The following is a 14,750-nucleotide window of genomic DNA, read 5'->3' as shown; positions in this document are numbered from 1 at the left end:
AACTATAAATACTTCACTGATTTTTGCTGCTAAATATAATCAATTTATATGCATTATTTTTATATTAAATATAAGTAAATTATTAATTCATACCAGAAACAGGGAGGTGGTGGCGTAGTGGTATTGCCACTGGACTAGTAACCCAGAGACCCAGGCTATTGCTCTGGGGACATGGGTTCAAATCCCACCACAGCAGAAAGTGGAATTTGAATTCAATAAATAAATCTGGAATTAAAAGCTAGTCTAATGATGGCCATGAAACCATTGTCGATTGTTATAAAAACCCATCTGGATCACTAATGTCCTTTAGGGAAGGAAATCTGCTGTCCTTACCTGGTCTGGCCGACATGTGGTTGACTCTTACATGCCCTCGAAATGGCCTAGCAAGCCACTCAGTTCAAGGGCAATTAGGGATGGGCAATAAATGCTGGCCTGGCCTGTGACACCCACATCCCATAAAAGAATAAAAAAATAAACATTAATACTGCAAGATCAGATGTTTAATTGAAAGATTCTGTGTTATAAAATCATCACAATAATCTTCTGAGAAACAAATACTTATCTTAAATCTATATTAATCAAACAAAATCAACTGTAACATAAATCTTGCTTTTAAAACTACATTGTTGCTAGTGCTTATGACGACTCGAGTGCCATGCACGCGGGAGATGGTCTGGTTGTGTGATGTCACGTAAGTGGTGGGGCCTGTTCTCTCAATTGGCCTCAGTTGTGGCGTTGCACATCAGTGATTTGCACTTTGGACCAGCCTGCGGACCGCCAGGAGGATCCTGGTCTGCGGAGATGGTGGTATAGTGGTACTGTCACTAAACTAGTAATCCAGACACCTAGGCTAATGCCCTGGGGACAAGGGTTCGAATACCACCATGGCAGCTGGTGGAATTTAAATTCAATTAATTAATGAATTCAGTTTTTAAAAATCTGGAATTGAAAGCTAGTCTCAGTAATGGTGCCATGAAACTATCATCAATTGTCATAAAAAGCCCATCTGGTTCACTCCTGTACTTTAGGGAAGGAAATCTGCCGTTGTTACCTGGTCTGGCCAACATGTGACTCCCAACCCACAGCAATATGGTTGACTCTTAACTACCGTCTGAAATGGCCTAGCAAGCCATTTAGTTCAAGGGCAATTAGGGATTGACAACAAATGCCAGCCTTGCCAGTGATGCCCACATCCCATGAAAGAATACAAAAAAAAGACTACACTTTGAGAACCACTGGTTTAGGTAATCGATCTTTAATTTCTGGAGATTCCCGGACAACGCTGGAGCATCGGCAACCCAATGGCCATAGCCCTGTTCTGCATAATAATGAAAGCGTAAGAGGCGTAACAAAGGCAAGAGGAACTTAGAGTAAGGCATCACGGCAGAAGACAGCAAACATCTTTTTATACTTGTGTTATTACCGTATTGATGTCTCTGGATTTGCACGGTCTTGCATTGTTTTTTACATTCTGACGTGGGAAAATGCGTCTGCAGGAAATTTGGGATAAGTTCCTGTCAACAAGATTGGCATAGAACCCAGTTTAATTTTCGGTGTAATTTCAGCATAAATGGCATTGAGGAAATCCCAGGTCACTGTACAATTTCCGTTGCAACAATCCCGTGTTCAGGTTCCCTCATGAGGCTACACCTTCCATCTTCATGAATTTAGTGAGCTTACACTGATGGGAGTTAAGAGGAAGTCCGTTAGACTGTCATTCGCTCCTCGAAATGGCTCCAGAGCTGAATGCTTCACATGATGTGGTGCTAAAAGCAGTACAGGTTCAATTCCTGACTGCTGTTCACTGCTGTCAGCCTGTGCAGTTATTAGGTGTGTTGCAATTAGTATCAGTACCTCCAAGCTAGGGAAAGGAACAAAATAAATCAGGGTCCCTGCTCCTAATGTCTGTCAGGTAACCCCGGCTAGCACATGAGAGTTTTTAGATATTGGGTGAGGAGGTGACCTGGCTTGGCTATGCAATATCCTTAGAATTGGTTCTCAGTAAGAGTCAGTGCGGTCAAGAGAGTGACAAATAAAAGCATCAAAATATTAAGCCAAACAAGCCCGACCCTTTTTGATAGATCAATTCCTTCTCACCACACTTCCCAATCTCACCCCCCTCTATTCCTCCCAAGGGTAATAATAACCCTTCAGGGTTACATCAGTGCACTAATTAGGATATGAGTTGGGGGAGGTAAGTAGAGAGAGTGCAGATGTTTTGTTTATTTTTATCAAAGGATTAATGATTAAAAGTGTACACGTGGGGGACTGTGTGGAATCTAATTATATACTGAATTATAGGATACTCAATGAGTTAGTTCCGTGCCAACAATTGATGTTAGTTCGGCTCCAAAGCCTCTGTATCCAGATACAGTCAGTACCTTGTACCTGAACATTTTAACCTCAGTGTTAGGCTCAGGCACAGCTAATGTCTCCACAATGGTCCTTTACACTGTAGCTTATTTGTTGTTGTTAGTGACTCAACTTCTTCGATATTCCACCTGGGTCATGTGGTTGGTTTGCATCCTTCCATCTACCAAAAATGATGGACACACAGCAAACAATCCATTTAGGTGGGGTGTCTTCTCTTGGTGCACCTTTGCTGATGGCTGTGAAGGCCAATCCTTGAGAGACAGGTTCTGCCACAAGTGCCGCACGTGAAGCTGCCAAGTGACGCTGTGAGTTGTTTTTGATGTTGGTGCCTGTTGCCAAGCTGCTGTAGCAACTGGTCATGGTGGTAGTGTACACAGTCCGCAGGATGTATTGCCATTTCCCACTATCACTAGCTAGTGCGATAGTTGACATTTAGGGCCTTCATGTCACACTTGCAAACATCCTTGAAGCAGAGCTTTGGGCGCCCCACTGGTCAACTGGTCCTGGCTACCTCACCATACAGAAGGTCCTTGGGCATGCGACCGTCTTCCATCTTGCAGACATGTCTGATCCACCGTAACTGCCTCTGTTTGATTAGTGCCAAAACACTTGGGAGCTCTGCCTTTGAGAGGACTGCCGCATTTGTGATTTTGTCCTGCCCGGAAATACCCATATTGTGCCTCAGACAGGCAAATATGGAAATTATTGAGCTTCTTTTCCTGGTATCTGCAAGTTGCCCATGTTTCACAGCCATAGAGCAAGGTGCTGAGAGCACAGGCCTGATACACCATCAGCTTGGCCCTAAGGGTCAGCTTGGTGGTATCCCATACACATTTCATGAGTTGGCCAAAGGTGGTAGCTGCTTTCCCTATTCATGTCATAAAAGACTATAGTATCTCTTCTCATCTTCCCAACCATCATTCTTTGCCGAGGTGTAGGGACCACAGGCATCAACAGCCCTTTGGTTCCACACCCTGTAAGCTATTCTTCATGAATGAGGCAAGGTTTGTGTTGCATCGGTATTCGAGGCTCAGCTGTCCGCACGGCCACTATTCCGATCATCAGTGGAGCACATGCTTCTGTTTTCAATTGTTTTTTTACTGATTGTCACTATCAAAGGTCTCCTGAGCACTGGTGACTCTCTGCTACCTCACCAAGGGCAACAATAATGGCCCTAGCTGAGAACCACCCATTCAGCACTGACCAGGAATCAAATTGGAGCCTTCCTGGTCTGTATGGTATATGTATCAACCTGAAAAAACGACTTGTATTTATATAACGCCTTTCTTAATTTCAGAATGCCCCAAAATGTTTTACAGCCAATGAAATACCATTTTTTGAAGTGTAAGTCACTATTGTAATGTAGGAAATATAGCATCCAAATTACACACAGCAAGCTCCCACATACAGCAATGTGATAATGATCAGATAATCTGGGTTTTTGTCTGCTGATTTGAGTGATAAGTATTGGCCAGGGCACTGGGGAGAACGCCCCTACTTTTCTTCTAAATAGTATCACCACATCTTTTAGGTCCAGCTGAAAGGGCAGGAGGGGCCTTGGTGTAATGTCGCATCTGAAGGACGGCACTTCTGAGAATTATCAAAAGCTGACCAACAGACTGAAAAAACCTAACAGGTCAAAAGGAATCCTTGAATAAAAGCATATGACATGTAAAAACAAAATAATTATGCTGAAAGTTCAGTGGGGTCCAAGCTTGTTATGTAAGCTGTAGATTTTAAATATTCCCAATGTTCATTCACTTTAAGTACATGAAAAGCTGAAGAGGTGCAAGTATTGAATGTACAAGACTTATTTTGTTCTGGTATCTGGGCATGCTTTGCTCTCAGCCCCAAATGCTGTTCTTTCTCTGCCTCTCCTGTGTTGATTGCGTTCCATAAATGCAGACAGGGTTCCAAGAACACTTGACCAGCTGTGTCAAATGCAGATCGTTGGCATGTGTGAGAGGGTATGTTTGACAGCGAGTGCTGTAACTAATCATGCAGCCATGGATAAAAAACAGAGTTTATATTTCTTAATTTTAAACTAAAGTCAGAAATTTGCAGAGCGAGTCCAGGGAGCGACAGAATTCAGATTCATATCATGCATGACACTTCCCTGTCAAAGAAAGAGTCATGTTTTTAAAATGTATTTTTTACTCTCCTGCATATCAAGATTTTATATTCTATGTTTTTCCTGATAAATCGATCAACTTCTGTTTTCATTTCCTCAACTTACTCCAAGAAACTTCTTTGGGTCAGATCCCTGTGCTGCAGCATTGGAATGCTCTCCAAGCACGGCTCTTTTATGGATCATGGTTAACAAGTGTTGGATGGGTAGTGAATTCATGATTGAGCTGTCAACAGCAACAGGACTCCGCATCGATTGAGTAATAATCATAACAAACCAATTCAAGGAAAATAATGTGGCTGAGGAAAGCTGATACTGAGAATGTTATCCCTGGACATTATGTAGCTGAATGATTCAGAATAGCTTGGAGCCACTGTCATAAATTTGGATTTGAACAGCGCACTTTACACTTACTCGTTCAACTGATTCAGTTTCTGGCCAGCAGCTTAAAACTGTTTGAGAATGCAAATAACTGAACAGTGCATCCAATTTATACCTCGCCGTTTGCAAGGGAATAACTCTAGGTCCGTTTCTCCTTGTGTAGTCTGGACAGTAAGTGTCGGGGTGTTGCAGCACTAACAAACCCTGCCCTCAGATGTGTTTTTCTGCAGGAATTGGCACAGAGCAGTCAGGGGCCTGGCTGATATTTTTGTTCCCTCTTCCTAATCCAGGGTTCTTAAACTATTATAACACTCACAACCATTCCTCCCCCTGAGATCAGCTAACGTGGCACAAAGCAGGGGCTCAAAAACCAATGCATACCCCAAACAGGCTGTGCAATAATCTATTAGGCCACTGAGGGAGCTTAGTAATATGAGCAAGATACTGCGGGAAATCTGAAATAAAAACAGAAAGTGCTGGTAATGCTCAGAAAGTCTGGACGCATTTGTGAAGAGAGAAACAGAGTTAACGTTTCAGGTCTGTGACCTTTCATCAGAGGGAGCTTAGTGTGTGTTTTTAGCATTATCTTCCAATGCAATGGGGAGAATTTATAGACAAGTGAGAGAGTTAGCTTTAATTTCCAATAACATTTTGATTTAGTGATATGCTGCAAAGCATATATAGAAATGGCCCATGAACAATGGCTCTAGCTTGAGAGTGTTTGATACATCTATTCTGAGCACTCCTGACCAACATTCCCGACCTTCTGTGCATCCTTCTGTTTCTACAATTATTGATTCAATTTACTATTGAGCATAGAACTATACACGGTTAAAAGAAAGGACTTGCATTTATATGGTGCCTTTCATGACCTCAGTTCGTCCCAAAGACATTTGCAATCAATGCAGCACCACTGAGGAATTGCAGCCCATCGTTGTAATATAGGAAATGGGGCAGCAACTTTGCACGCAGTAAGCTCGCACAAACAGGAATTAAATAGATGATCAGATAATCTAAGTGATTGAGGGATAAGTATTGGCCAGGACTCAAGGGAAAGCGTCACTTCTTTGAAATATTGTCATAGGATCTTTTATACAAACCTGAGAGGGCAGATGGGGTTTTGATTCAACGTATCATTCGACAGACAGAACCACTGACACTGCAGTGCTTCCTTAAGTGTCTGGAATGGAACATAAACCCACAACCTACTAGCTCAGAGGCAAGAGTGCTACTAACTGAGCTAGAGCTGACATGAAGGGAGAATGCTACAGCACAGAAAGTTATTTGGCCTATCTAGTCTTTACTGGTTCTTGGCTACAGCAATCCAAACTAGTCCCATCATCATACTTTCTCCCCTAGATCACTATATCTTCTTCTTTATCCAACGTTTCCTTCAATACTGCAGGGACCTCTGTCTCAACTCTTTGCATAACAAAAACCCTCTGCTCACACTCTTAATTGTAATTTTAAATTGACAACCCTCACCACTGTCCCCGCCCAACCAGAGGAAATATTTTAGACCATTTCCTTCACTGTCACTGGGTCAAAATCCTGGAACTCCCTTCCTAACAGCACTGTGGGTATACCTACCCCAAATGGACTGCAGCGGTTCAAGAAGGCAGCTCACCACCACCTTCTCAAGGGCAATTAGGGATGGGCAACAAATGCTGGCCTAGCCAGCGTCGCCCACATCCCATGAATGAATAAAAAAAAATCAAAACCCTTCATCATTTTTATTTGTCTCATCCTCTTATCAAATTCAAAATGTAAATATATTTTCTCTGATAATTAAGAGTCAATTCTCCCAGATATTAAAATTGCAGATAACTGATATAACTTGCAATCAATGAAGTCCATGTACAAATTCATTATCTACTCCCACTACATTCCCTGTGTGCTGATTTAGACAGGCATTAACAGATTTATTTGGAATAAATCTCCAAATCCCTGCTTGTTACTAATCCCTTATCAGACATCCTGTGAACCCTCGCTGAACTGTCTACGGCAGACTAATACTTAATTTAACGCAAGATGTGGTGCGTAATTATAGAATCTATAAATATATATTTCATAGAATGGAATTATAGAATGCTTACAGCACAGAAGGAGGCCATCCGGCCCATCGCGTCTGTACTGGCTCTCTGAAGGAGCAAATTACTTAGTGCCACTCCCCTACCTTCTCCCTGTAGCCCTGCACATTCTTCCTTTTCAGATAACAATTCAATTCCTTCTTGAATGCCTCGATTGAATCTGCCTCCACCACACTCTCAGGCAGTGCATTCCAAATCCTAACCACTCGCTGCATGAAAAAGTTTTTCCTCATGTCGCCATTGCTTCTTTTGTCAGTTACTTTAAATCTGTGCTCTCTTGTTCTCGATCCTTCCACCAATGGGAACAATTTTTCCCTATCTACTCTGTTCAGACCCCTCATGATTTTGAACACCTCTATCAAATCTCTCAACCTTCTCTTCTCCAAGGAAAACAGTCCCAACTTCTCCGAAATATTCATGTAAATGACTTTCTAATTCCTGGAATCATTTTCAAGAATCTTTTCTGCACTGTCTCTAACAATTTCACATCCTTTCTAAAGTGCAGTGCCGAGAACTGGGTGCAATACTCCAGTTGAGGTCAAACCAGTGTTTTACAAAAGTTTAACATAACTTTCTTGATTTTGTGCTCTATGCACCTATTGATAAAGCCTAGGATGCTATACGCTTTATTAATTGCTCTTTCAACTTCTCCTGCCACTTCAGTGATTAATGCACATATACACTCAGGTCCCTCTGCTCCTGCACCCACTTTAGAATTGTATCCTTTATTTTACATTGTCTCTCCACATTCTTTCTACCAAAATAAATTACTTCACACTTCTCTACATTAAATTTCATCTGCCATTTGTCCACCCATTCCACCAACCTATCTATGTCCCTTTGAAGTTCTACATTATCCTCCTCCCAGTTCACAATACTTCCAAGTTTTCTATCGTCTGCAAATTTTGAAATTGTGCCCTGTACACCAGGTTCAAGGTCACTAATATATATCAAGAAGAGTAGGGCTCCTAACATGACCCCTGGGGAACTCCACGACAAACTTTCCTCCAATCCAAAAAACAAACATTAACCACTACTCTCTGTTTCTTGTCAATCAACCAATTATGTATCCATATTGCTACTGTTCCTTTTATTCCATGAGCTCTAACTTTGCTCACAAGTCTGTTGTGTGGCACTTTATGAAATGCCTTTTGGAAGTCCGTGCACACCACATCAACAGCATTACCCTCATCAACCCTCTTTGTTTCCTCATTGAGAAACTTCAGCAAGTTAGTTAAAACACGTTTTGCCCTTAATTAACCGGCATTTGTCCAATTGACTATTAATTTTGTCGCAAATTATCGTTTCTAGAAGCAACCCCACCACTGACGTTAAACTAACTGACCTGTAGCTGCTGGGCTTATCTTTACACACTTTATTACAAGTGTGTAACACATACAATTCTCCAGGCCTCTGGCACCACCCCTGAGTTTAAGGAAGATTGGAAAATTATGACCAGTGCCTCTGCAGTTCTCACTCTCACTTCCCTCAGTATCCTTGGATGCATCTCATCCAGTCCTGGTGCTTTATCAACTTTAAGTACAGACAGCTTATTTAATACCACCTCCTTATCAATTTCAAACCATTCAAGTGTCTGAACTACCTCCTCTTTCACCATGACCTGTGCAGCATCTTCTTCCTTGGTAAAGACAGATGCAAAGTATTCATTTAATACCTCAGCTATGCCCCCTGCCTCCATGTGTAAATCCCCTTTTTGGTCCCTAAATGTCCCCACTCCTCCTTTTACCACCCTTCTACTATTTATATACCTATAGAAAACTTCAGGATTCCTTTTTACGTTAGCTGCCAGTCTCTTTTCATAGTCTCTCTTTACTTCTCTATTTGCTTTTTCAATTCCCCACTGAACCTTCTATATCCAGCCTGATTCTCAGTTGTATTGTCCACTTGACATCTGTCATATGAAAATTTTTTCTTCTTCATCTTAATCATCTTTTGTCATCCAGGGAGCTCTGGATTTGTTTGCCCTACCGTTCCCCTTCATGGGAATATACCTTGCCTGTGCCTGAACTATCTCTTCTTTAAAAGCAGCCCATTGTTCAATTACAGTTTTTGCTCGCCAATCTTTGATTCCAATTTTTCTGGGTCAAATCCATTCTTACCCCAGTTAATTATTCTTACTCTGAATTGTTCATTGTCCTTTTCCACAGCCAACTTAAACCTTATGACAAAATGATCACTATTCTCTAAATATTCCCCTACTTGATAATCCACTCGACCATCCTGAAGCATTAATTTTCTAATTACACTTCATTTCCTTCCTTTCGACCAACGTCATTCCCCCTTTTCCTGAACCCACTGTTTCATGTCAGGTTATGGTTCCAGAGCTGATAACTTCCCTATGGTAAGCTCACCCAAGGGCCCATTCTTGAAGTGTGAGCCTATACAGTGAGTGCTGGCAGGCTGTTTGATCTTGGAGCAGATAATGCCCATGCCCAGTCCTATCTTCAAGTAATCTACACACTCTTGTGCTACAATCTCCAACTCAAGAATTGGAATCCAGACTAATTTTACACCTCTGTTACCCAGGAATACTTAAGTGAATTATAGCCCCCTTCCTTTGAGGAGTAGAGGGGTCTTTTTTCAGAAAATAATTGGGAAGTAGTCAGAATTCTCTAGAATTGAAATATTTTGTATTGAGAAATCCAGGTGAAGAATACCATGTCCACAGTACAGTCTGTCATCAAGGGTGAAAAGATTGGAAGAGAAAGCCGGGTGAAGAAGGAAGCAGTGGTGAATGCCAGTAGGAGATAAGGCGATGAATACTGTCATCTGCTGGTACTAATTTCTTCCTCTCATTTCTATAAAATTAGTGCATGAGATGCACAAGAGCAGTTGGAATAACTCCGGTTGGATTGGCGCTGGTTGGATTGGCTCCATTCCCCAACAGCCCAGGATCAGGCACTCACAGAGGGAAAGGTTTCCACTTAGTGCTATTTATAGTGAAGTCATAACCACACTCTTTACAAGTAGTTGCAATTTAACTACAGATACCATGTAGAGCCAATCACCCCTTCACTACATGTACTATATAGAGATCATCTTTCACCACACATACCATGTACAGCGGATCACCCCTTCACTACAGATTCCATTGTAGAGGAGATCACCCTTGACCAACCACAGCAGAGAGCTATTTACACAAGCTTGGGTCCCACTACATAGTAGGTGGGGCCTAACACAGTATTTCTCCATTATGTTTCCATTTTCATTTTTTTTTAGTTTATCTTTGTGCCTGAATAAACATCTATTAAGTTTCAGTTGATACAGTGGTAACCCTTCCAGCCTCGTGGGCTAGTTTATCTGCCAAGCCAGTATTGTACCAAGGGACCCTCAAGCTATTCTACGTAGAGGAAAACATGTCAAAAGCTGACAGGGTCACGCCACAATCTGACCTTGTCAATCTTCAGGGCTTCATTGTTTGATTCATGGAAAGAAACTCCTGTATAACCAGTTTTCAAGCAAACACACGGCAATTTTGTAAACTCACTCCCACCTCCAAAATGAATGGTGGCTGCAGGAAGGTACCAGAAACAATTTGCTTTGGGGTCAGGCAGGTGTCTGACACTTGTGGAAACCCACTATCATGTTCATGAGTTTCTAAATCAAACTACTAAATAAAACTTCCATGATAGGGACTGTGCATTGCAGCACCATTGAAATTAATGGAATGACAATTGGCCGGGTTCTACAGCGCGTGGGCAATCCACTCCATTAAATCACTGCCCAGGCGGTGGCAGGGCAGTTGCTATGGAAACCCCTGACCAATTGTAGGCTGTACAGTAAAGCTCTGAATCTGGTTGCTTGTTGTGATGGCCCTCAGTGATAAGGCGTCTAATGATAAACAGAACTTTAGGATTGATCATTTGTGACTGAAATTCAATTACTTTCACACAGAATTAGTTAGGACTATTGATGATTTAAATCCCTATGCTAAAGAATAGTGGGGAAACACTATTGTGCACTTTTGTTTAAACTCAATTTTTTTTTTACTTAATTGGAGTCGCACATAAGCAGAGGTGGCTCTGTACTAAAGCTACTAATGGAAACAGGAGCTCAGACCTGGTTACACAGCTATCCGGGGCCATTCTCCACATGTGACATCAGTCAGTGAGGGGTAATTTTAACTCTGGACAATGGACAATGTCGAACTAGCTTCCCATTATACAGCCTGCCGAATTCTCCTTTTCTTTGGCTTCAATCAAGCAGCGCATCTAACAGGCAGCAAATTTGAAATCGCCCATTTGACACCATTGCTATAAGTTAAAATGGCCCACAGCAAGTGTTGACAGGCTTATTGAATGACAGGAATTTCTATAAGGAGCCTAATCTCGTCCCCACCTCGTGTCCAAACAAGTGCACTTTCCAGCAGGCGGTCACTGGCTAGTGATCAGGAGAACCCTAGCTACCCAGCTAAATGTCTTTTTCTTTTTCTGTCAAAAAAATTCTCTTTTTTAAAAAAATTCAAATGCTTCATCCCATTTTCCTTCTTCTCCTACTATCCATTTGCTTCCGTTGCCAACAAAAACTTCAGAAAGCAGAGAAATGATATTGTGGCACCCTAGTGCTGACCCGGGACATTCAGATGAGCTTTTACTTGGTAAAACAATGTGCCAACAAGCTGATCCTCTTGCCTGTAACAAAGGAAGCAAGAACACACAGGCACTCATCCATGGTGTCCTCACGGTTTTAAGAGGGAAGTTCTGGGTTACTGGCATTGGAAGAGTTAACAGAGTAGTCATGACTGCAGTCTAATGTGTGGACATTGACCTGAGCGTGTTATACTGTGTTTGAGTTTTATGTCTTTATCTTGTTAGGTGGTAGTGGGGGGAAAGACACCCTGTAATTCTGCCTCAAGCACCATAACCCTGCCTGGAAGGTAGTTTCTTAGATGTCAACAATAGCATTAGCTATTATATTACCAGCAGCTAAGGTTAAAAAGCTGCCTCTGATATCCCTTTTATCTGGTCTGCTATCTTGGCTCTGACTACAGATGGATTGAGCCTTCAGAAACAGAGCAAGAGCATAAGCATTCTGACTGCCATCAGCTGCAGCTTGTGAGGAGCAGCCCTGATGTGTGCAGGACAGAGAACGATGAGCCTGTGGAGGTTGCGGGGTCATTTTTTTCCTGACTTGAGCTCCCAGTGGCTGCATTCCATACGGAATGCCCAAGTGTAGAATCAGCCAGTAGTTTCCCATTGTTGCCTCTTAGGAACCCTCATCCCCCTCCCCAAGCCCTGCCAGCGAAATCAGGAAGGCTCCTGGCCAAACATGGTAACTGCTCACATACAACTTGTCCTGTTTTGTAATATACTCAGGATAAATTCATTCCCAATTCCAGGTGCACTGTAACAATGGTGAATACAAATTGTGTGTAAGTCTGTTTAATGCTCCTGGGTTTTAAATTCAGTTTGTAAAAGGAGAAGGATGTAGATTTTCCTTGTTAGGCTCATTCTATTCCCCACCGCCCCTCCTCCCCCACCCCCCACCCCCCCCCCACCCCCTATCAGTTGCAACCTTGTACCTCATCCTTTTTTTTGCTATCTCTCTTTCTCTCAACAGAAGCAGCCAAGGATATATGCACATGAAATTCAGCAGAACAAAAGACTGCAAGTACATTCTCGGCCAGAACAGCCCACCGTTTGACAGTATTCCAGAGGTCATAAACCACTACACAAGCCACAAGCTGCCAATTAAAGGGGCTGAACATCTCTCTTTGCTGTTTCCTGTGACGGTGCAAACACTGTGATTGGAGCACAGGCAGCTAACTGAAGCACGGCAGTCGAAAGGAAAGAGAATCTGCGGGGGAAAGAAAAGGAGACTTATCTTAATGGACATAGAATGTCAACAAGAATTTCAGTCACCTGGGTTATGATACAGCGACTGTAGTTCGATTGAATACAGGGCAGAGGTCCATGTCTGGGTTGTGATATAATTGCAGGCCAAAACTGTTGACTATCTCATTTCCAGGGCTTTTGTTTGAAAAGTTGTGGTGAATTGGATCATGAATGTTGCTGAACTCATTTGTAAGGATTCGGTTACTCATTTACTGGGAATATATGGAATGTCTTTTATTTCTCCTATGATCCGCCACCCCTCTCCTCCTGAATATATTAACATGGGCACCTAACATCCTCCGGTGATTCACCCGCGTGGTCATGTGTGCGAACCACATCACTGCATGTTGGCTGGCTGTCTCATCATGAGAGCATCACAGCCAGGCTCAGTCATGGCTTCATCCGACATCCAGCACACACGCCTTTCCAGCAGGGGTGGGGATCTGTGGCTTGTCATCTGGAGCAGGATATCCCTGATTGACCTTCCTTCACCCATCTCCTGACATAATGGACATTGAGGTCAATTATCACATCCTACCCTGACTGAGCTTAGCAGTGTTAGCACGAACCAGGGATCAAACCTGGGACATTCCTGCTCTGTGAGACCACTCAGTGCAGTGCTACAACCAACTGAAGTATTGGGAGGGGAAGAGGAAGGGGATTGACATGGAATGTCTCAAGGTTCCAGTGTAATATGTGTTTTCTATTTTCAATAATATTTTCTGTAAATATCTAACAATTTTTATAAAATATGCTTGGAAGAAATGTCTGAATGCATAACTCACAAATGAGACTGAGTACAGAGTGTTCCGTGCAAAGGTTTAAGAAATTATGGCAATCACAGCAATTATTAGGAGAGCAAAGTGAGTAATGAGGTCATTGTTTAAAGCATCTCATGCTGTTTTGGTGACAGAACATATACAAATCCCTATTTATTTTTGGTAACTCAACCTTTGCAGTGTGGCCATTGGTGGCACATACTAATAGTGTTTTCTTGCATATTCAATCTTTTCTACCTCTCTCCCTAGGTCTGCTTTGTGCCTTTCTAACTGTTCTCTCTGCATATGCCTCTCCCACCCTCTGTCTTCTTCTGCCCATCCATGCATCCGCCCTCCTTCATTTTCTCTAACCCTCATTGTTTGCCTGTCTGGCTCTCCTTCCCTCGATCTGTTTTTCCTTCCTTCTGCCTGTGAATCATTCCCTTCAGCTATCTCTCCTTGTCCTGACTCTCTGCAGCTTCTGTGTCTCTCACTCTCTCAGCATCTTACTCATTAAACAACCCAAAACTAAGACAGGCCTCATGTCTGAGATTTAACAGAGCACCTGACACAGTGGCTGCACTTATTCCAAGCTGGAGTCCTTTACTATAGACTCCCTGAACAATGCTGTGATGACAGTAATCCCCTCACAACTCCATCAACATCACAGTCATAACCTGATTTGAACAGAGCCATTTGTTGTAATCATACCACTAACGGTGCCATGATAAATGAGCAATTTGTAATTACATCCCACATAACAGAGATTTTATGTTGTCACGGTAGAATAATGACACAGAATATTTCTGGGCTTCATATAAAATATTACCATGAGGAAATTAACATTAACAACTGTAATTACGCTATTTTTTGTTCATTTTCTCCTATCTTCAAGGTACTGACTCTCCTGGGCTGTGGTTCCACAGGTGCCATTCATGTTTCAGTACTTCACCCAAGTGGCCACTCTTCGGGATGGATTTTCCCAAGCCTATGATGTCAGGCTCCCTGGCGGCGTGGGCCAAAAAATGATTCTGGCAGTGGCCCGCCATGGAGGCCAATGTCGGGAGGGCCTGGCCCGATCCTCCCAGTGGAGGCGAGGCTCCGTGACGGTCTCCCCGCCGCTGGGCGACAGGACCCGGATTTAAATATGGAAATTAACTGAATG

General features: G+C 42.6%; 1 protein-coding gene across 2 annotated transcripts in view; it reads left to right on the top strand.

Annotated features, from left to right (window-relative positions):
- Window positions 1-13,721, top strand: part of LOC137351758 (SH2 domain-containing adapter protein F-like) — a 262,888-nt gene extending 249,167 nt beyond the window's left edge. The window contains exon 7 of one of the 2 annotated variants that reach the window (XM_068016564.1): window positions 12,553-13,721. In XM_068016564.1, coding sequence (XP_067872665.1) covers window positions 12,553-12,739 — 187 coding nt within the window. In that variant the 3' untranslated portion in view covers window positions 12,740-13,721. The remainder of the gene's footprint in view (window positions 1-12,552) is intronic. The other variant, XM_068016563.1, reaches the window with a different exon arrangement.
- The last annotated feature ends 1,029 nt before the right edge of the window (window positions 13,722-14,750 follow it).

Source organism: Heterodontus francisci, chromosome 36, assembly GCF_036365525.1.
Source record: "Heterodontus francisci isolate sHetFra1 chromosome 36, sHetFra1.hap1, whole genome shotgun sequence".
NCBI lineage: Eukaryota > Metazoa > Chordata > Chondrichthyes > Heterodontiformes > Heterodontidae > Heterodontus > Heterodontus francisci.
The sequence above is the reverse complement of the archived record's forward strand: the minus strand, read 5'-3'. Positions and strand labels throughout refer to the sequence as shown.